The sequence below is a fragment of the Stegodyphus dumicola genome, chromosome X1 (genome assembly GCF_044657685.1).
Source record: "Stegodyphus dumicola isolate Sdum_Otavi_A_Nest chromosome X1, ASM4465768v1".
In the NCBI taxonomy this organism is placed as follows: domain Eukaryota; kingdom Metazoa; phylum Arthropoda; class Arachnida; order Araneae; family Eresidae; genus Stegodyphus; species Stegodyphus dumicola.
The window spans coordinates 48,564,387-48,587,735 of NC_140780.1; the positions used below are offsets into that span (position 1 = coordinate 48,564,387).

The following is a 23,349-nucleotide window of genomic DNA, read 5'->3' on the forward strand; positions in this document are numbered from 1 at the left end:
TAAACAAAAAGTATGGTTGGGTAACTCATGGATAAGGTGTAAAGTGTTGTACTAAAGCATGAATAATGCTTAGGGTTAAACGAAAAATATCATTCGGTTACTCTCATATAATTAAGACGTCAAAACGCCATAGAGAAAAATAATAGAATCTTAATTTTTTCTAAACCCTGCCCTAATTTTAAATTCAGTCCAACTTATAATGCACTGAAACTAGCTGCAATCAAAAAATCAAATCATCATTGGCTGAAACAATGAAATTCTATTTTGCAAGTTTCAAATATATGCAAATACTAATTTTGTAATGATGATAACACAAATCCCGACCTGAATTAATATTTAATTTAAAATATAATCTTCTTAGGTATTAAAGTTTTAAAATTACCACCTATAAATGTAATTACTTTTCAAGGCATTAACTCAGAGCAGATAAACGTGAGTGAGCTTTACGTACATTTACGGAAACCTTTATAAGATCCCAAATCTGATGTTGCGCTATTATATTTCATGATATAAAATTATTTTAAGCGCAGCTACCTCCAAATACAGTTCTGAGAACGAACACTTTTACAAGTTACTGACCTGTTTCTTTAACTCGTTTTTGATTACTCTAGCCATGAAATGTGAAAGCATCGAAGCTGCTTTCACATTGCTTTAAGTTTGCAAGGTCATTTTTCTCTGAAAATATTATAAAGACTGTCCTAAATTTTTCAAAAAGTAATTGTAAAAGTTCACAGTTCTTGGAATCCTTGCTTGGATATTATAATGTAATTTTTACATTCATTCTCTTGAAAATCTTTTGTAAAACTGTTGTAATGAATTTATTTTTTTTTCTTTTACATATCCATGAAATTACATTAAAATTATTTACTCATTATTAAACAATTCCCATTTCTTTATGTTAAAACAATATAAAATGTACTTCACAAATTAATAACATAGGAAAAGGATAAAATACAATACAGTAACAAAATAACTTTGATAAAAATGGGCAGTTCCTCACAAGCGAATCAGCGAATTACTTGCTGATGACTTTGATATGCTTATAATACAATGGCAAATAAAAACCTTTTCCTTTTACAAGTTAACTGGGTTTTAGCATTGTCTAAATATATCATAATTATTAATTATGATTTATGGCCATAAAATTCTTCAGTATTACATAATTGAAACAAAAGCGTAAACATACGAAAATTCAAATCCAACTTAAGACTAATAACTTGTATATTCAAGTTAAGTCTCACAAATTTGGTGCACAAAATTTTACATTACCCAGCCTCTGCTCTGTTTTAATATTCGCCTTTTTTGAATAAAAGATAAAATAGTCAAGGAATGTGTAAACGCGCTAGAGTGAATTGATACTCCTAAATGTTGTCGTGAAGAAGAACCCAGACCTTAGCTGGCCAGTAGGCGCTTTCACCGCAACATTTGTACAGACGTTTCTTGTTGACATTAGGCCCTCAGGGGCTCACTTTTGTGAGTACGGGTGTGGCAATCCCGAGGTACCCTAGCCCTTCAGGGGATCATCTTCTTGGTGAGACGGGTGTCACGATCCTGGAGCCCCAGTGATCTATCCTCTTTTCCGTCTCCTCTCCTCTTGGCTGGATCTTTTTCCCTTCCCTTCTCCCTTGTGGTTTCTCTCTACGGAGTTTGGGGCTTGTCACGAGAGGCTGGAACAGACCTTGTCTCTAGTTCTCGAGTGGCGAGAAAACTGCCCACGTGTTTGCCGTGCGTGGAGACCCGTGTCGCTGGAAAGGAGGGTCCTGGTAGTTGAGGGGCGAGGTACTGTCCCCAACACACTGCTTTGGCCTCTGCTTCAGCTAAACGGGAGGCACCTTAGTCGTCCTCACGGGTGTCAATCGGCTGGTCACTAGTCCTTGTGACAGTGGCTTGGGGTCAAGCTCTCGGGAGTACCTGCTTTCGGGAAAGCCGACTGTGGGGCTTCAGTTTGCGTATAGGTCCGGCTAGCCCTAACACAGGAATCTGTGTTCCCTTGTTGGGCTCCGTGGTGGGCGGGGCCGTCGGACCCGAATCTTTTCTTATTTCAATATGGCTAATTCTCAAATTTTTCTCATCAAAGACTTCGAAGTCACTCCAGTCTCTCAACCTAGTTCTGAAACGTCCACTACTAAACCAGTCACTCAACCTAGCTCTGAACCACCTACTAATAAACCAATCATTCAACCTAGTTCTGAAAAGTCTACTACTAAACCAGTCACTCAATCTAGTTCTGAAAATTCTGCAAAAAAATTACGGACAGATGCAAATAAAAAAAATCATAACAATAGTCCCCGTTTCCTAGTCATCTCTAGTCCTTCTGGCGAAATGCATAAGATGTCTCCTTTCGTGATTAACAAATACATCCAGTCTTGTATTGGTGAGCCGAGAAATATAAAGCGTCTCCGCTCCGGAGACTTCCTTATTGATACAATCTCAGCCACCCAGTCTGCTTCTTTACTTCAAATAACTAAACTTGGGCAAGCGAATGTCAATGTAACAGCACATAAGACACTGAATTATTGTCGTGGCGTTATATCGGAATTCGACCTTCTGTATGTTCCTGAAGAAGAGATCGCTTCCGAGCTATCCGACCAAAATGTCTGCGGTGCTAGGCGGATCAAGATGCGTAAGGAAGGTAAGTTGATCGATACGAAACACGTGATCCTTACCTTCAACACGCCTGATCTGCCTAAGAATATTAAGGCCGGATATTTAAATTGTCCCGTAAGACCCTATATTCCCAACCCTATGCGATGCTTCCAATGCCAGCGTTTCGGCCATTCTAAGACGTCTTGTCGTGGCAGCCTCACATGCGCCCGATGCTCACAGATTGGCCACGATTCTGAAAATTGTACCGCTGCGCCTCTTTGTATAAATTGCAAGGGTGAGCACCCAGCATTTTCACGCCTCTGTCCAAAATGGAAATTGGAAAAAGAAGTGCAGACTGCAAAGGTTACGAGGAACATCTCATATGCCGAAGCCAGAAGATTAGTCCAAAGCACACAGCTACGACCAAATACATCTTACGCCAATGCTCTTAAAAAATCTCGCTCAGTTGCTACCCAAACATCAGTTAGTATGCAGACGCCACCAAACAAAACTCAACAGACTACAAACAACAAGAAGAAAGAAAACCCAACCCATACAGTACAAAATAAAGAAATAGTAATTCAAAGCAAACCCAAAACTACCACACGAAAAGAAACAAATAAAAATAGAAGTTCCAGCAATAGCTCTCTTGATGGAATGGTTTCTGAATCTGCGGATTCAGACGGTATGGAAGTAGAAGAGGGTCTGGAAGTTCCCAAGCATCTACTTCCACGAAAAACCAAACAAGAGCACAGAAAGAACAAAAACTATTCATAATGGCCACCCTCGTATCATGGAACTGTCGTGGTTTCCACCGAAATCTGCTCGACATCAAAGCTATAATCAATGTTCATCAACCTTTATGCTTCGCAATACAGGAAACAAATCTAAAACCGGAACAACAAGCAAAACTTCGGAGGTTTTCTTTCGTCAGGAAAGACAACATTGCAGGTGAGCGTGCCAGTGGAGGTGTAGGTCTCCTCACCTCACTGGATTATCCCTCAAATGTGCTTTCTTTGACGACATCCCTCCAAGTTGTCGCTACTCAAACAAATTTTGATTTTGTTGCTACAGTCGTTTCTCTGTATTTGCCTCCAAATGAGCATATTGATCAGCAAGATTTAAATGGTCTTTTAGAGCAGCTGCCTGAGCCTTTCATCATAATAGGAGATTTTAACGGCCATAGTCCGCTCTGGGGTAGTAAGGATACTAATTGCCGAGGAAGACAAATTGAGCAGATGATCGAAGATCATAGCCTTTGTCTCCTCAATAATGGGCAAGATACTTACTTCCATGAGCCTTCAAAAACATTCCATGCTCTCGACCTTGCCATCTGTTCACCATCTCTGTTGCCTTTTTGCACTTTTAATGTGGGTAAAGATCTTTACAACAGTGATCATTATCCCATTCTTGTGTCTCTTGCACGAAGAGGAGCAAACCCCATGTCGAGATCCCCTCGATTCATACTGGACAGGGCAGACTGGGAACTCTTCTCTTCCACTGCAGAGCTCACAGATGAAATGGTAGAAGATGCGCATATCGATGACGCTGTTGAAGCTGTTACTAATACTATTATTCAGGCAGCTATGCTCTCCATTCCTAGAACATCAGGAAAACTACTAAAATATTCAAAACCATGGTGGAATCGCGACTGTCATGAAGCACTGAAAAAACAGAAAAAAGCATGGGGTATTTTTCGTAGATATCCTACTCTGCGAAACCTCATAGCCTTTAAAAGAGCCAAAGCAAATGCACGAAAAGTAAGAAGGCAGAGCCAGAGGGATTCCTGGATTTCATATGTGTCGTCAATAACATCCTCCACGCCTAGCAAGCGGGTTTGGGAAAGAGTTCGAAAAGCATGCGGCATATATAAAGACCACTCACTTTCCTTTTTGGAAAAAGATGGCCGAGTGATTAGCTCCATAGAAGAAATTGCGAATACTATCGGTGAGACATTTGCTTCCGTTTCTTCCAGCAGAAACTATACACCTGCATTTCTTTCTATGAAGCAGCACTCTGAAATAAATCCCATCGCATTCAACTCTTCCAAATCTGAGCCTTACAATAGAGACTTTACTATGCTTGAATTAAGGAGTGCTTTATTGCAGAAACATAGGTCTTCTCCGGGTCTTGATGGAGTGAATTATGAAATGCTAAAGCATCTGTCCTGTAAGTCACTGAATGCCCTTCTCACTCTTTACAATAGGGTGTGAAAGGAGCATGCCTTTCCCAGTGCATGGAGGAGAGCTATTGTCATTCCTATTCCTAAGCCAGGGAAAGATCCAAGGAATCCCTCCAACTATCGGCCAATTGCTTTTACGAGTTGCCTCTGCAAACTGTTTGAAAAGATGGTAAACAGCCGCCTAGTCTACTTCTTGGAAAAGAATGATATTATATCGCCTTATCAGAGTGGTTTTCGAAAGGGAAGAACAACTGTAGATAACATGCTCCTCTTAGAGACATCTATTCGAAAAGCATTTGTAAGAAGAAGCCACCTTGTCTCGATATTCTTCGACATTGAAAAAGCTTATGATAAGGCATGGAGATACGGTATACTCCGGGATCTTCACGAGAGTGGCTTGCGCGGCAACCTACCAATTTTCATTCAAAATTTCTTGAACACTAGAACTTTTCAAGTAAGAATTGGCTCTGTTTTTTCGGATGTTTTTAAACAGGAAGAGGGTGTGCCTCAAGGCTGTGTGCTCAGTGTAACCCTGTTTAGTTTAAAAATAAATTCTGTACTAAAAGAACTTCCTCCCACCATCTTGGGATCTCTATATGTTGATGATCTGCAGATTAGCTGTCGAGGAGCAGACATGAGATATGTAGAGAGGCAACTGCAGATGGCTCTGAATAAGATCCAAGAATGGTCAGACAAACAGGGATTTACATTTTCGAAACAGAAAACTGTGTGCGTGCACTTTTGTAGGAAGCGAGGTCTCCATCCTGAACCTGAGTTATATTTGAATGGTACAATTATTCCAGTTGCGCCTGAAGTAAAATTTTTAGGAGTGACTTTCGACCGAAAATTGACTTTCCTTTCTCATGTTTTAAACCTGAGAAAGAAGTGTCTAAAAACACTAAATATTTTAAAAGTGTTGGCGAACACCTCCTGGGGTGCAGAGCGTTGCTCCATGCTTCGCATTTACAGAGCGCTCGTCCGCTCTAAACTGGACTATGGCTCAGTTGTGTATGGATCCGCTCGGTCATCTGTTTTGTTAAAACTGGATCCTGTTCACCATCAAGGTCTGCGGATTTGTTCAGGAGCATTCAGGACTTCTCCTGTGCAGAGCCTATATGTTGACTGTAACGAACCATCACTTTATCTGAGGCGTGAGCAATTGTCCCTTTTACAATATTTTAATATCTTATCCCAACCTGAACATCCCAATAAGCTGTGCTTACTTGATAATGAGTGTAACACTTTATTTGAAACACGTCCATCCTGCGTTCCTACCTTTCCTTTAAGACTTCGCCCTATCATTGAGGAACTTTCCCTCTCTGATATGCGCCCCCAAGCAGTACAGAACTTTGAAATCCCACCTTGGGAAAATTCACGGATTCAGCTTCTTGATGTTTTCAAACATCACGTGAAGGCAAGCACTAACGAGATCGTTTATAGACAACTCTTTGCTGAGCACAGGCACAAATATAGCAGTTATTATCCGATATACACAGATGGATCAAAGACAAATGATCATGTTGGGATGGCTTTTGTATTTGAAAATTACATAGAGGGCAGATGCCTGCACCATGCTTTCTCAGTCCTAACATCTGAACTGGCTGCTATATATTATGGTCTTTTGTATATCTCAAAGCTCTGCCACAAAAAGTTCATAGTTTACACAGACTCGTATAGTGCTCTTAAATCCTTGGAAGCTTTTCCCAACATGCAGAATCCTGTGGTAGTGGATGTTCTCAAAATTCATATAAATTTAACGATTCGAGGTTATGAAGTCCTGTACTGCTGGGTTCCTGGACATGTTGGAATAAAAGGAAATGAGCTTGCAGATATCGCAGCCAAATCTGCTGTTGAACTGTCCAGTCGCCTTATCCCTTTTAGAGATATCTGCAATGTCATCAAGGGAAAGGTCCGAAAAAAATGGCAGCAATTTTGGGATGTTCAGCATTACAACAAGTTGAGAAACGTCAAGCCTAGAATTGAGCATTGGGATATTGTTGGAAATCGTAAGGAGGACGTTCTTTTGACTCGCCTCAGAATTGGTCACACTCGAGTCACACATAACTATCTTCTCAAAGCTGAAAATGAGCCTGTTTGTTTTAATTGTAATGTTTGTTTATCTGTTCGTCATATTTTAATTGAGTGTCCATGTTTTAATAGTCTTCGCCAGAAATATTTTAATAGCTGTGACTTACCTCTCGACCGTTTAATCGGAAGAGAGGTGAATTGTAATTTATTTTATTATTTAAAAGAGATTGGCTTTTATTACCAAATGTAATTTGTTTTGAAGACTGTGTCTTGAATTTTAATATGTGCTTTTTAACTTGTGTTTATATGACTTCATCCTCTGGATTTGGTACATTTATCTACTTGTTTTTATTGATTGAATTTTAATGTCATCAATTGTAATCATCCCATCTTGTGTTTGGCGCGTCATAACCATCTCTGGTTTTTGCGCCATAATCACTCACTCACTCACTCACTCTTGTTGACATTAGCAACCTTTGGAGCTCCCTTGTAATGAAAGATGATCATCCAGTCAGGGGACACCTTCATCGAAACCTCGAGAAATCTATCCAGATATATTTTTCTCTGTCGAAGATGCTGGAGACTTCCCGTGGATGTTTCAAATTTGGATTGAATATCATAATGGAAACACAGCATTCTAACTTCCTCTATTACTTTCTTGCAAAAGCTTAGAATTCTCTTTTTAAATGCGTCGCTAAGTTCACCATCTGCACTTATTTGTTAATGATACTGAATTAAAACACCGTTAGAAAGAGGAAAACGTTTATGTGGAAAGAATGCTTTCGAAACAGATTCCATCAATGTTACGGAGCTGGGAACTAACAAAATATTCAGAAAGTGTTATTAATTTTTACACAAACTTGAAACTTGGTACCTGAAACTTGAAGCACAATATTTGAATGTGACCATGTTTAAGAATATTTTCATATCAAGAAGCTTAGCAATTCAGCATTTATTCAGAAAAAGTTTCAATTCTTTACAACAACTTAATAAAGCATTAAATTTTATCATATTAATCAACTCTCACAAATTTGAATAGCAAAAGAAAAATTATTTAATCGTGCAGAAATCGATAGAAAATCCCTTTCTTTGAATAAAAATCTTTAATTACCATATCCAGGAAAGGTAACGATGAGTTTCACTCTGACTTGGGCTTCCCGAGCGTGCGTAAAATGGCATATTAAAATGTAGATTATAGTTCATAAAAAAGCAGTCATATTTGATTATTAAATCAATAATTTCATTTCCTTTTATCATAAGAAGCGTACAGCTTTTAATTTCTAGTAATTACGCATACTTAAAAGTAAAATTATTCCTCATAATTTTCATTTTTCATCTGCTAACTTAAAATTTAACAGCTTGAGTAAAATTTAATGTTGAAGTTGTTAATGACATATTATTTTTTATATAATTCATCTACATTGAGAATTGTAATATGCTATTTTACTACCAACACATTTAGCATTGTTTATTTGTTTTGACATCAATTACAGATTTCACACAATTTCAACTCTTATTTATTGGCAACTACTAAGATGAATTTATGTTAATACATATCGTACTAAATAGATTTGCTTGTAAACTACTATCAAAGACATTTAATGAAAGCATAGCGTTTAAAAAATGTATTTACTGTCTGAATGTGATTTACGAATATAGTGCCAGAAAAATAAAATTTCTTTCATTTATTATTGAAACTCATTATAAGGTATTTCTCCCACTTCACTAGCGCGCCTTCGTGGTGTAACGGTAGCACGCTGGGCTGGTATTCCAGAGGTCTGTGGTTCGATTCCCGGCGATGGCGGTTGCATATTTTTCATCTTTTCTGCTTCCAATTAACCTAATGACTCTACAACGTAATACAGAAAAATCAGTTTAACAGCCTGTATGAAGTTTGTTGGATGTGTAATATCTGGTCGTTTATTACGGGGAAAATGTTCATTTAGCATGAGAGAGAGAAAGAATTTAGGAAACGTATAGGATTCCAACCTAGAATTTACAGCTATGTGTGTGGAACATTGAAAACTGGTAAGCAAATAATCGCTTTAGCTCATGAATCAGAACCGTAAACTCAAGAAGTGTTAATTACCCTTTATTGCTCAAAACAGGATTAACAGATGACCCTTTTCTCAGGACGTGCAGAAAAGCCTCCGCCTTGCCTTGAACTCAAAATTACTAAGAAAATCAAACTTAACTAATCCTTAACTAAAACGATATAGTTGAAGCTATCAAAATTCTACAGGAGTTGGCCTCTAAATGCTAACTAAACGGCGAAGCTATCAAAGGCCTGAAATACGGCCGAGCGTAGTAACAGCTTAGAGAGAGTGTAGCCAAAAGGCAAACGAGCGCTAGTCAGAATCTCTGGCTCTCTAACTAAGTCAGTGAAACTTCGACTTAAGTACTGCTCTTCCTTCATTTAAATTACTGAGATTCTAAAAACACACTCTGGTAGGAAATTTGTAAGCTGAAATTAAACGGTACAGGAAAGTAGGTTTGACTAAAATAAGTGTTAAAAACTTGGGATAAACCTTACAAACGTATTACGAGAGATTGACACTTACTATTAAACTGCTTACTTGTTGTTTACCAGTGTATAACTACAGCTTTGAAATTCATAATAGCATAAATCACTAGTCTCTATATTAAATTATAGTATTAAAGAAGAATTTTATTGCTAATTATTAACTATATTTCAGTAAAATTTTAAAGATAGTGTCGAAAATATACACTGTATAATATGCAATAACATTTTTCGAAAGCTAAAAGACTATTCTTCATCATTAGAAAAACTAAACACGCTCTGAGATTTTTAATTAATTTTTTTCAGTTAATTTATCCAAAGAATAAAAATATTATGTAATTGCATAAATGATAATATTCTGTTAAGATATAACTTTACCGTATCTTTTTAATATCAGTTTATTTTATTAAGTATGCAGGCAATATTTCTGAAAAAACACCTGAGATTATTTTTTGAATGAAAATATTTACCAGCAGTTATTGGTTTTTGCAGAAATATTTACAAGATATTTTTTACAGAAAACTTTTAATGTAAAGACACTAATAAACTATTTAATATTTGATTTTTACAGCCAAAAAATCAGCTTCCTATTCATATTCTTTGCTCAAAAGGACGAGGATCTGCATCAGCGACTTTAAGTATTCTACTTCGTAGTGGTAGCAAAGATATGAGACTCATTAAGGACAAAGTATGTATTTGATTTACGATCCTCAACTTTTCTTTTCGGTTAAAGCATTACCTTCCTTCTAAAATCAAAATTCTAAAACTCTATCACAGGATGGAAAAATTCCACTCTTTTTGGCTGCCGAAAATGATAACAATAGTTTATGCCGAGAACTGCTTACTGCGCTTGCTAAGGAACAATTGAGGTATAGTTTAGAAGATACTGGAGATACAGTTATGCACATAGCCACGAGACGAAGAAACGGAGAGTTGCTGCGTTTGCTACTTAACAGCGGAGGAAATGTTGATGCTCAAAATGTAAGAAGTACAGAAGTGTATTAGTTTGTATTTTAAAATGATTTTAATTAATTTTTTAAAGTAATTGTAATCCTTTCCATCATTAAACATTAGTGAAAATTATTAAATTGCATCTATTTACAATTTGGTATAGTTTTATTACTGGAATAAAATAGCATTTTAATGGCAAAGAAATTTAAGAATTTTTAATATGCTTTGAACTCATACACTTATATTATATGAAGATTTCATACTTATTTAAATTTGATTAATTTAGGAGAAGAAATTCATTATGGATTTCAAATATTTTCTTTCTAACATATGTGAATGTTGGGAAATGTTTTCAAAAATAATTTAATACTTTACGTTAAAAATATTTTAATATTAATAACTGTTTTTAAGCACGTGTTAGAAGCCATATCTTGCTTGGGTTTATGACTTATAACTGAGCAATTATTTAGCTGGCGCAAAACGACAAGCATTTTTTATACTACGGTTATCATTTGGAATTTAATGTAGGGCATATCCAGGATCTAAATGTTGAAATAAGTACAAAATAAATAGGTTTTAAATAATCTATAATACTGAATAAATTTAGGAAAAATCTATTTTATTTAAAATCTCTCGGATTGTAATGAATCCCGATTTTTTATCAATTAAATTATAATCATTACATTAGATAAAACACTTCCTTTTTTTAATATAAAAATAATTTAAAACAAAGAAAATTTTCATAAAATCAAGCCTTGGTGGTGTATAACAAATATTTATAAAACTTTTGAAATGAACGCTCTTTGTGCTAGCAAATACGATAGTATACATTGCTGCACAGTTGCTAATGGCAGACAACACTATCACCCATAGCAACCACAAAATGAAAGGAAGCAAAATGTGGAAAATGAGAATAAGTGCGAGACACAGTAAGAAGAGGTGTGAGTATGCAAATTTTCCTTTCCTCGCCTGTTCATCACATGATAGTGCTAATAAAAGATTCAAAGGATTTGACGCGTGTGGGCAGGGGTATCAAGTAAAAGTTTTACAAGAAGGATTGAACTGACGACCTTGAAAGTTTCGGTATGTCTTTCCGACATAACTTTAATTTTACGCGCGGCCGTATCATCGGGAAGATCGAAGAAGGGAGAAAAATAACACATGTTGCCTGTTATTTCAACATCGTGCACATTGTAGCTTCACCGGCTGTTTAAGACATTTAAAAAAACAGGAATGTGTAGCCTGCGTCACGAGAGAGGTCGTGTTAGATGTACGATGCCTGCAGAAGATAGGTAAATTGTCTTATCGGCAAAAATAAACAGGATCACCAAATCTCAGCAAGTGGAGAATGAATTTTTGCTGCCGTAGAACAGCGGATCTCCCAAAAACCTAGAGTCAGACGTTTCGGGGATTGAGGACTATACATTCGCATACCTGTTGTGTGTGTCCCATTGTCGACACACCACCGTACCGCCCGTTTGCAATGGTGTCACGAACATCGCAGTTAGACTGAAGGGGATTGGACTTGCGTACTGTTCTTAGGTGAATGTGGGTTTAATTTGTCACCGAACTGTAGAGGCCTAATTGATCTAGCGTGAGAGTGGTACTACTTATCGTTAAAAAATATCCATGAAAGGCGCCGATATCCAAGATGCAGTATCATGTTATGGCCCGACATCAGGAACAATGGCCATACGCCTCAACATGTGGTTGCACTTTGGAACTATGTCAGATCAATGATATATTATTGAAGTTCTTCTGCTTCATTTTCGCCTTTTCAGTGTTGCTTTTAATGATAAATTTCTTTTCATGGACGATAACGCCCAGTGTCATCGAATACTCGCTATTCAGGATTGTCTAGAAAGCGAGAATATTCAACGCCTCGTATAGCTAGCAAGTTCATCAGATCTACATTCCCTTGATATTTGGGATGCTCTGGGAAGGTGATTTGCTGATCAAAAATATCCTTCAAGGAACAAGAAAAACCTCATCCATCCTCTGGCAATGTGGGATCAATTGCTTCAAGAACTGGCGGATAACGTTGTGCAAAGTATGACATGGGGAGTGGAAATTTTCATCGCACTCCACGATGGTTAAATTCCGTATTGGCATGTTACGCAAAGGTGCCTGCTGTCTTTCATATGAATTTTTGCATTTTTCCATACACAGCAACAGAAACATATTCGATGCTTCTGTATTTTCCTCTGTTTTCCCCTCTACATAGTGACAAAAACCTTCTGCATTTTCTAAAAAATAAATATCCTTTATTCTAATGTCCAAAGAGAGTGGCAACAATCTTTTATCGTGTTTAGCCTCCACTTCTGCTTAGTGTTATTCTACACTGCAATTTAGGATCCATCCTCAGCAACTGTCCAGCAATGTATATCATCAAAGAAATGTAAGGCTTAAATTGTTATTATATGTGTTTTCTTTACTCTCACAGCACGAAGGTTTAACGCCGCTGCATGTAGCATGTGAAAATGGTGATGCAGAAATCTTAAAAGTATTTTTTCAGTTTCGTGCAAATGCCAATATAACTGATAGCCAAGATCGTACTCCTCTGCATATAGCTGCTGAAAAAGGCTACAGTACGATTGTGGAAACTTTGGCTGACAAATTTAAAGCCTCAATTTTTAAACGAACAAAGGTAAAACTCTTTTCCATTACTGTGAATTAATGTACATATCACTTTTATTTGTCTGTAATTATTTCTCATAAGACTTAGAAACATTTCATTACACAGTGAGTTAAAATCTCGTAATACTTTCTCATTACTGCATTATTGTATATTTTGCATAGTAAAGAATTGTTTGGGATTTAAATATTAACACAATATTATATTTTGTGCATCTCATGAATTATAAAGCGTATACTTTCCTGTTATCAGTTTATGTATTTTAAAACAATACTTTCAAATTACATTCAAAACTCAGTTTTTGAGTTTCACAAAACTACTGTCAGTTATTTAAAATGTAATAAATCATAGTACGATACACGTCCCTAGCACCTTTTTTTTTCAACAAGAATATTCTTTGATTTCAAATGGCATTTAACATCATAAATTTCCAGTTTCCGTTTTATGGTGCAACGAGCACGTACCCTTTCACATCACGATCTAATTAATGAATCAAAGTCAAATAATTCAGGTTTCAAGATTAAATGGATATATCAATTAAATTTAAGACATGCTTGGAAATTATACGAAGCTTATGTCCAAACAGCTAAGTTTATGGTATTTATTCGCAACAAGCATGTCCTATGTGTTCGAATCTTGCTGTAAATATTGTCATCGAACTCATTTTAAAGACCGGGTCTCAAGTCTTCACATAAGGGCACTATTGAAGTAGAATCCTTCGGAAAGGTAGGTAAATTGGTAAATGCATCGATCTCCGGAGAGTTCTATCTTCAGCAAAAGTGCAGGTCATTACAGCTATAATTAATGATATTTTACCATATTTGAGAAGCCAACTGTAAACTTTCTGTTTACTAATTATAATTAATTATATCGACAACTACTAGCATGCAGTAAGGAAGTGGTTTCAAACAAACTGCATCCGGGCCAAATACACAAGCTAAAAACACATTACAGATTTTTTTTAACTTAACGAAAATTTGTATCAGCAGAATGCAAAGACTATTTTAACTGAATTTTAAATTTATCTTATTAGATATTTTTCAAAACATGCATAAACAATAATAATAACGCGATAACAAAAAGAAAAATGTATATTTATTTTCTACCTAAAATCTAAAATTTTTATCTCCAAGACATTTTTGTTGGTTACACTTTGTAATTCAAATATACTGAGTGCTAAATATTAAATTCATAGACTGACATTTATTTAAATTAATTTTTATTTGTATAATAAATCATTAAATAATTTGCTGAAATTAAACTAAAAATAAACAACTTATAAAAAATTCCTATTCAGAGAAAACGTTCCATATCGAGAAAAAATAACGACAGCCAATCTTGCTTATTAATTTTTTTCGTAACATAAATAAAAATACATAAGTTTGTATGTAAAAAAATAATTCTAAATTTCTTTATTCCTTACTCCCTCTTAAAATTTCCTGGCATTTTGACTCTCGTTAAGTTTCCAGCCTTGCTGAAAAATCACTGAAAATTATGTTCATCATGGATTACGTTCATCGGTCAGTCGCATTCTTTTCTTATTACTTTTTAACTGTGAAAACCGCTGTTCGCATATAAATGTATTCCCAAACAAAGCGAATATTTTAAGTGCAAAAACTCGCAACTGAGAGTATTTAGTTTTTGACAAGCACGGATAAAATTTAAACCAATCTGTAGCTTCAAATCTTTTTTTCAATAATTATCTCACATTGTAAATTACTTAGCGGTATTCATAGATATTCTGCAGCATTAATACGTTCGTGTTTAATGATAATGAAATCACTGTAAACTCGATCTTCAAATGACTAAAATATTAAAATCTTTGCAAAACCGTATTCGCAACAAATACATAGGTAGATCTATCATGCATAGGTACATAGGTAGATATATCATAGGTAGATCATAATCGTAGGTAGATCAGGCAACAAATACATAGGTAGTTCTATCATACATAGGTACATAGGTAGATATATCATAGGTAGATAGGTAATAGAAGCATAGATCCATAGATACATAGGCAAAAACATATTGCTCCCTTTCTTTGTTCTTTGTGTTGATTCAGATCTTTAAAGTGAGCTGTTTTCAATGAGAAACCTAACATGCCTTTATTTGGTTCTTGAAAATTTTACGAGTTACTATACATTAAAGTATTCTATTAAGTCTGAATGTAGTGATTTTGCATTTTCCTATTAGGCAATGCTTACTCAAGCGTCTAATTACATTTTCAGGATGGTAGGACTCTAATGCATATTGCATCAGAATCTGGTCATCAAGAAACCGCATTAGTCTTCCTAAAGAAAGGAGTTCCTCTTCACATGTCTAACAAAGTAAGAAGGAAAAGCAATTTCAGTAAATTTTATTTTAAGCTTGCTTTAACTCATTAAGTCACATATTCTTAAAGCATTATCAAACATTTTACCTGAGGAATTCATAAAGGTGTTAATCAAACAACGTTGACTAAATTGAAATATGATTAATAAAAAAAATGTGTTCTGCCGCATGAAATTTTCTTAACTGTTTTCAGCATGAAACCGTCTTTTGATTTTGTTTTCGATCCTATATTGACGTGTGAATTAGCCGCTAAATTACACACGGCTAACTGCATTTTCTAAGGAACTGTCAAAAGAAGCAGACTGGAGAAATGTAAATTGAGGTAACAAAATAATTTTAGTAGACAAACTATGAAATGATATCTCATATTTCGTTAATAATGTTCCTAACTAATGAATGGATTTTCAGTAGTTGTGTACTCTTGAAAGAGTCTGTGCTGCTTTTCTGTGTGTATAATTTCAACAATATTTGTCTCAATACCTTTAAAGTACTCTCGTACCTTTAAAGTACTTTAAGTACTCTCGTGTTCAAAATTAAAAGAATATGCACATTATATCGAATTTCTGGAAAACTAATTAACAGATTTTAACTAAATTTGATATGAATATACATTTATAACAGCGAAAGAGAATACTATTCAGAAATCATTTTATGCTCGCATGCTTATCAGTAAACCTCATAGTGCAGGGGAGGCATCCTCCACGTTGTGATATTAAACTAAAATAGAGTCTAATATGAGGTGTCACAGACAGATAGGTCGCGCAGTATGACAGCATACCGGATAGGAGGCAGACGAGGAATCCCTGTAGTGGTCACTCTCACTGCTGCAGCAAGGAAATTCTCAACTCCGTGATGGTTCTCGGAGAAGAATGGTGAGATGAAATTGCCCTTCCAAGCGAGTTCCGGACATGCTCTACAGGGTGACGGTCAACAGATCTGGCTGGCAAATCCATGCTGTGAATATCCTCACTTTCCAGGTAATCGCTGACTATCTGAGCCCTATATAGACGAGCGTTATCGTCCATTAAGAGGAACTCGGGGAAAACTGCGCCGCACTTGAAAAGTCAAACTTAAAGCTCTAATATCTTTTATCTGTACCTCATAGCAGTCAGGGAGCCATGTTCAAGTTCATGCAGAGGTGTTTTGTAAGCTCATGCAGGGTGAGCGGCCATCCAACGTAATGCCTGCACAAACCATTACACCTTCCCTCCACCACCGTAATGATCCTTTTCCCTGATGAGGGACGCGGAGAATCAATGTCCAAGCTGAATCTCGACTCATCTGTAAAAAGCGCGGCGCTCCACTCAAGTCTGGTCCAAAGTTTCATGTCATCTGCATCATGCTAAACGCGCCCTCTTGTGTGCTGCAATGAGCGGGATCCAGACAGCGGGTCTTCTGGCATGTAGCCCTGTCTCATGAAGCCTTTGGGAAATACTAGACCGTTAAACTTGGGTTCCAGTGGCAGCAAACAGCTCACGCGAGGGCTATGAAAGTGTTGCTGTACTACATCGTCGCCCTAGTATTGTCAATTATTTAGCAATTAACATTGCCAATGTCTATCCTCATTCGTCGTTGCGGATCTCGGTCGATCTTATCCAGGTCTTCTCGATATAAATACAGTGCCCTGAAACTGTTTGCACAATTTACAGACAACACTGGGCGTTACTCTGTGCTCTGTAGCCACCTGCGCTAGTGATTGGTCTGACTCCAATCTACCGACAATTTTCCATTTCATTCCGTCATCCATACATCCGTCTCTATTCATTTTATCTGATGCCTTATAAAATTTACCCAACTCTTATGAGAAACCTTAAAGTCATGAAGGAGTACGAGCTTACAAATCACCGAATAACCCTCATGCGCTTATATCCCCTCCACAATCACAGCTCTATGTACCCTCGCGTATTTTACTCTGAATGTGTGCATAATTCTTCGGTGTCGTAAGTAGTATCTTTGGCACGATATGCTTCGTAAAAACAGACATAATTTGCAAATTCTCTTAATTTTACACGCGAGTGTACACATACATGTTCCTTGAAGTGTGTCCAAACCAGTGATAACCAGAAAGAACATCTGAAAGAAAAGAGTCCTCTTAACCTTTAGCAGCGGTATTTGAAGATTATACTCACAAATTTGGAAACTGTAATCACGCAAATACTTTCTAATGTCTGCTAATTGGGGGATTAGCAAAATATTGTTGTTCATAACGGAAGAAAACGCTAAGCGGGATTTACGTCTTTTAAATCATAATGGCAGATCCCATATCTGTGAAACGAAGAAAAAATTCTGAAATTAAATTAAATTAATGCGATATTTAAAATGCACAGCTATTCTTTCAGTAAAATTTTAAAATTGAAGAAGTTATTTAAATAAACCTTATGTTTTATTGGTTTTAATGACGGCTTTCTTGTTAATTCTGATTCAAATGTTCTTGGGAATGAAATTATACAGTGCAGTAATTTTATTTAGGATTTGTGATGTCAGAGACCATCTCACCTGATGCTGATGCTAATACACAGGTTTTACTTAGTTTTTGTTCTATATACTAATTTAAGAGCCTCTAAGAACGCGGAGCATTCGTGATTGTAACTTGCGACACCTCATAAATCTGCTTTTGCTAATATATTTTGAACTTCTTTAGCTTGGTGCTATTCTCAAACACAAGAAAAATCACTTTGTCAATATTCTTGAATTTTTTATGCATATATCGTATTATGTACAGATTATAATCGTAAATTAAATGTATGATAGTAAATTAATGCGTTAAATTTCTCCTATGAAATGAATGAACAAAAAACGTTTTAATTAAAGATAATAGTAGATGTGTATTGTAAGAATTCCGGCTTTATTATTTTTCATAGTTTAAAATCTTCCTACCAACAGCTAGAATTAAGTTTCATTTGTTTCCTTAAGTAAAATCTATTCAGAATATAGCTTACTGTTGAAATCTTTTCATTAGTCAAAATGGAATTTAAAAAAGGTTGTACTTAAATCTATTAGCATGGTGGATAAGGCTTGTTTCACATGCTCATCCTAGGCTAAAACCTTGGACAAGGTATGGATATTCGTGTCCTTACAATATGGGATATGTACTATCTTTCGCTATGAAAGTCCACTAGAATGGCTGGTTGTAGGAGAAGAAAGGAGTATTAAACCTTCAGGTTTTTTTAATTGGGGTCAGCTTGGTTGTACGAGACATAGACAGATAGCTATCGCTAGCTTTGCCTAAGTAACATAATCTAGTTCTTAGATAGACAGGCGTAAGTTTCCATGATTCCACTGAGAATCTTCCTCTTGAATCAGTATAGCTTCATTACGAATTCAAATTTATTATTCTGAACGAAAGTCATGTTTATTCATAGCATATAAATGAAAGTTTTGATTTTTATTAGTATACCTTGAATGAACCACTATGATGTTTAATAGCATTCCTTCAAAGAAAATTATAGCTTTATCGCAATAATCAGAAACGAATTAATTATTTTCACTATCCTTCAGTCTTAAAAACAACAGATAGAATCTAAATCTACATAGCAATAATGAGGGCATTTCTTCTGATTTCAACCCTTTAACTGTCAAGTTATTTTGATGATTTGGGTACACAAATTGTCAAATTTTTTTATTGGAAAAACCAAATGTAGCCGAAATAAACATCTCCCGATATATATTCGGGTATGACAATACGATGCACTCAAAAAAAAAATTACCCCGAGAAATACTCGGGCGTGACATTTTCGAACACCAGTGCTGTGCCCGAGATAATCTCGGGCATGACAGTTAAAAGGTTAAAAATGTACATGAAAATAAACGAAGCATGTTTTACAGCTTTCTTCTTTTAGTAGGTATAATAGCACTGGAGCAAATTGAATTAAAAGAAAAAGGTTTTATCAAGCTTTAGTATATTAAAATGGAGTGATAATTTATTAATTAAAACGTCTGTTACATATTTTGCTTCATATATTCTCTAGCAACAATGTAAATTCTAAAACTGTGTTCCTTTAAATTGCATTTCAGACTGGAACAAAAGCTATCCATACAGCTGCTGCCCATGGTTTTGTTGAAGTAATCCGAAATTTGCTAGACAGAGGAGAAAATGTTGATGCGACAACTCCAGTAAGAAATGTTTTCATTAGCGCTCTAGATTCTTTTTTGTAGATGAAAGGAAAATAATTTAACTGCGACTTTAACTGCTCAACAGATAGGTAGTTTCATTACTCTAATTAATTTTTTCTATGAGTTTTTCATATAAGTTAATAGAATCAATACTCATTCACGCTAAGCTAGTTTTTTTCTCCCCTTTACATAGGAAAACTTTACAGCGCTGCATTTGGCTGTGCAAGCTAATCAACCTGAAGTTGTTGAAATCTTATTGGGCCATGGAGCAAATGTCCAAATGAAAGCAGGAAAAGTAAGGAAACAGTTTTTAAAAAATTACTGCCGCGATATGTGTGTTCTTATTAGTGTGTTGCTTTTAAAATAAGTTTGTTCACGAAATAACAAGTTGCCTTTCCAAACAGAATGGAGAAACTGCTTTACATATGGCTGCAGGCGTAATCGATGGTCATAAATGCGCAGAGCTTATTATTAAAAGTGGAGCAGATGTGAATGCAAGAAATGAAGTAAGTACTTATCGCCAATCATTTCGAAATTTTTAATTGCTAAAATAATAAACGTTTTAGGATTACTTTATCTGTATGTTTTCTTCAAACGTTTTTCGGAATCACAGATATAATGTTAAAGAATAAATACATCTCACGCCTATCTGCGAGTCAGAAGAAAAATGTAGTTTTAAGAATAAGTTCCTCTCATAACAATGAGTTTAATTAATACTGCATAAATTATTAGAAATTGTATAAATTTTTTAGAATGAAATGTTCCCTGAATTTAAATTCTGAATAAATGAAACATACACTAAAAATTATGCATTTATAGGATAAGGAAATTTAATACATAAAAACTAAGAACAATGTAAAAATAAAAATAATCTGAGAATTAAGCTAAATCAAATCAAAAATTACATTTTTTTTATTTGAATGCTGCTTAAAGTAATGCATGATTAAATTTTTCAAATCATTTTATGACAATATGAAAAACAAAACGTTTTATTATTTATTATAATTATTAAAGAATTAAACCTAAACTGATCAGTCATCTCGGATTATGAGTGACAGTCCAGAATTTTAGTGTAATGTCCCTTTTCAGAATATCCCGGACTATTTAAACAATGACATGAATTTTGTTAATTCTTCAAAATGTCTTACTGGATCAAAAATAAGTTCAAAAATCGAATGCGAATTGATTGTACATTCTAGATACACGCTTTCTTGGAACTAGCGGTCTACATAACTAACGGTCTGTGAAAAGTATTTTAGGTTCCTAATCCAGGTGAATTCCGCGCTTTAATAATTAAGTTGAATGATATATAAAGATGAATCATAATAAAGTTAAACTTGTGGAGACATTATGTACTTTGGAAGCAGGCAAGATGAAAAATTAGCAACGCCTTCACCGGAAATCGAACCGCGCACCTCTGGAATACCTACGCAGCGTGCACAACCGCTACACCACGAATGCACGCTAGGAAGGCGGGAAAAATACCTTATATACTCCTCCTTCTAAAGGGCGACTGGGGTTTTTAGGGGACCCAATCGCCAAATCCTGGTTGAGGAGAATCATCATCCAACGTCCTTTTATTTCGGGTGCCACTGTAGAGACATTAGGCATTTTGGGAAGCAGGCAAAATGAAAAATTAGCAACGCCTTCGTAGGGAATCGAACCGCGGACCTCTGGAATACCAGCCCAGCGTGCAGAACCACTACACCACGAAGGCACGCAAGGAAGGCGGAGAAATACCTTATAACCTTCTGCAGAATTTGAACACATTACTTTTGGAATATATTACAGATTTAAAAAAAGTAGAGAAAAGCTTAACTTTTCTTAGAAACTGCTTTGATAAAAGAGAGTCAACTGATAACACATTTTTCAATCAAATGTGTAGAAAAATGTGTAACAACTGTCAAATTAGGAAGGCTCAGGAGGTCACAGATTAGGAGGTCCGATAGTGTCTATATAAACCGTCAATGAATGATTCCATGATACTGGATTAAGCTCAAGACAAACAGTAACATGTGTTTCATCGAGCCCAAATTATTATAGTCTTTGAAAGAGATAATTTGGGATCAATTTAGCGACAATTTGAAAATGAATATTTGGCTGCGCATCCATTATAGCATTTGAATCTCGTCGAAGAGACTAGAATAGAATTATCCTTTTTAACCCGATTTTCACTTCTATTTCAAATGATCGGAAATCGGCTTGGTCTCAGAGATAGCTGGAAATTGGTCTAGTTACAAGGTGACTATTGTCATCATTTAGCTTTACCGAGAAAATGTCACACCCGCCCTGCTTCTCAACTCTCATATATGCGTCGGGCTGCATAAGCCGTGATAGGTAATCTAGTGGAAGCCAAGTCCTCTAATCTTCCTTCCTTAATTTAATCTTATAAATTTAATATAAGATTTTGGACTGAATATAGCTTATAGACTATATTCATTCCAAAATCTTATATTAAATTTTGGACTATATTAAGCGATTTCTGCGAGAAGTCCCAGAAGCCGTTTCTCAACACGATAAAGCTATGCCATGTTTCTTGAGCTCGTATGAATAGTCTGCGTGGACTTGCTACCATACCTTGCCGCATCTCCGAAATACTCTCCAGTTCAAACTCATTTAAAACATGACTAATTGGTTATAGTAAAAAAAAAAAAAGAACTAGCTGCCAGTTTTAAGACTTAAAGTGCCCAGATAATTGTAGCGTGGCAAATGATTCCCGAAACAATGGTTATTGACCTCATTGATAGCACACCAACGTTTGTAAATGAGTATTTTTTCTCTCATGGCGAATCATAATAGCTACTAAATAGATGGAAATAATTTATATATCTGGTTTCCAATTTTTGTTTATTTGCATATGATTAACAGGCATATTGATCCTCCGAATTTCAAATTCCTATGTCCTTTCCTTCTCGGTGTCACAGTTCCAGTAATAAGCAGTGTAAATACTGTTCCCATATTCTTAAAAGGAAACTTAAATAGGGAAAACTGAATTAAAAAATGCAGTATACTTGACTGTATAAGCAAATTATCATTAAAATAAACAGCTAGACGTTAACAAGATTAAACCCTTAAAATGCGCGAAGCTTACAAGACATAATTTCTCAAAAATGTGTATCTATTCTTCTCGCTAGGAGGGTGAGACACCTTTACACAATGCTGCTCGTCATGGTCAGTTGAAAACTGTAAATCAGTTGCTAGAAGATGGTGCAGAACTGGATAGTTTATCTAAGGTAATTAGTTATGTTATACATAATTCATAGTGCTTAGAACTTTGTTCTTCCCTCTCCATTAAATTCTAACTTACTTACATTTTTAGCTCATTAATTTTAAGAATAATGCAAGTTGATTCCCTTACTGAATCCGTTCTAAGATACTTATTTATATTTCTTTTTTAGCATGGAGAGAGCGTTTTGCATGTTGCCGTCAAAAACTGTCATTATGAAATAGCGAAAAGTCTTGTTCTTCATAAAAAGTCTAAAGTATCAGAAATCCAGCTAATTAATTATATTAACCAACCCAATAAAGTAAGTAAAAACACACAATTACTTTTGCTATTATTTTAGAAAAATGCAATCTTAACGTAAGAAAATATTTATACCGAACATGGCAAATGTGCATACAAAGCAATTATTTTGTAACAAGTTGATCTTGAGATATGTACTCAGTACAAATCAGTTTTCCAAAAGAACTGCGATAATCAGTTAATTAAAACAGTTAATTAATATGCGCCCCTGAAAATTGATTGTTTATGGAACACTGTGAGACGGTTAATTAACTGATTAAATTTATTGAAACGAAAGTTCTTTTTTTATTTAAAAATGTTTTTTAGTAAATTCTAATAGTCAAATTTATTTTAATATTTTAAAAGTCAGATCTCATAGAAGGCTACATATATACCTATGTCTGCCTTGAATACATTTTAAATGTGACAGTTGGGATATATGTCCTTTTTATCAAATTAATCTTCGTAACAGAATAATTACATGCAATTAAAACTTC

The 23,349-nt window shown here is 35.4% G+C and overlaps 1 protein-coding gene across 2 annotated transcripts in view; it reads left to right on the forward strand.

The window, feature by feature from the left end:
- LOC118201491 (uncharacterized) overlaps window positions 1–23,349 on the forward strand; it is a 219,342-nt gene that overhangs the window by 143,719 nt on the left and 52,274 nt on the right. For both annotated transcript variants that reach the window (XM_085808427.1, XM_085808426.1), the window contains exons 4-12: window positions 9,889–10,005; window positions 10,095–10,298; window positions 12,712–12,915; window positions 15,132–15,230; window positions 19,249–19,347; window positions 19,541–19,642; window positions 19,752–19,853; window positions 22,482–22,580; window positions 22,746–22,874. In XM_085808427.1, the coding sequence (XP_085664553.1) occupies window positions 9,889–10,005; window positions 10,095–10,298; window positions 12,712–12,915; window positions 15,132–15,230; window positions 19,249–19,347; window positions 19,541–19,642; window positions 19,752–19,853; window positions 22,482–22,580; window positions 22,746–22,874 (1,155 nt within the window). The remainder of the gene's footprint in view (window positions 1–9,888; window positions 10,006–10,094; window positions 10,299–12,711; window positions 12,916–15,131; window positions 15,231–19,248; window positions 19,348–19,540; window positions 19,643–19,751; window positions 19,854–22,481; window positions 22,581–22,745; window positions 22,875–23,349) is intronic.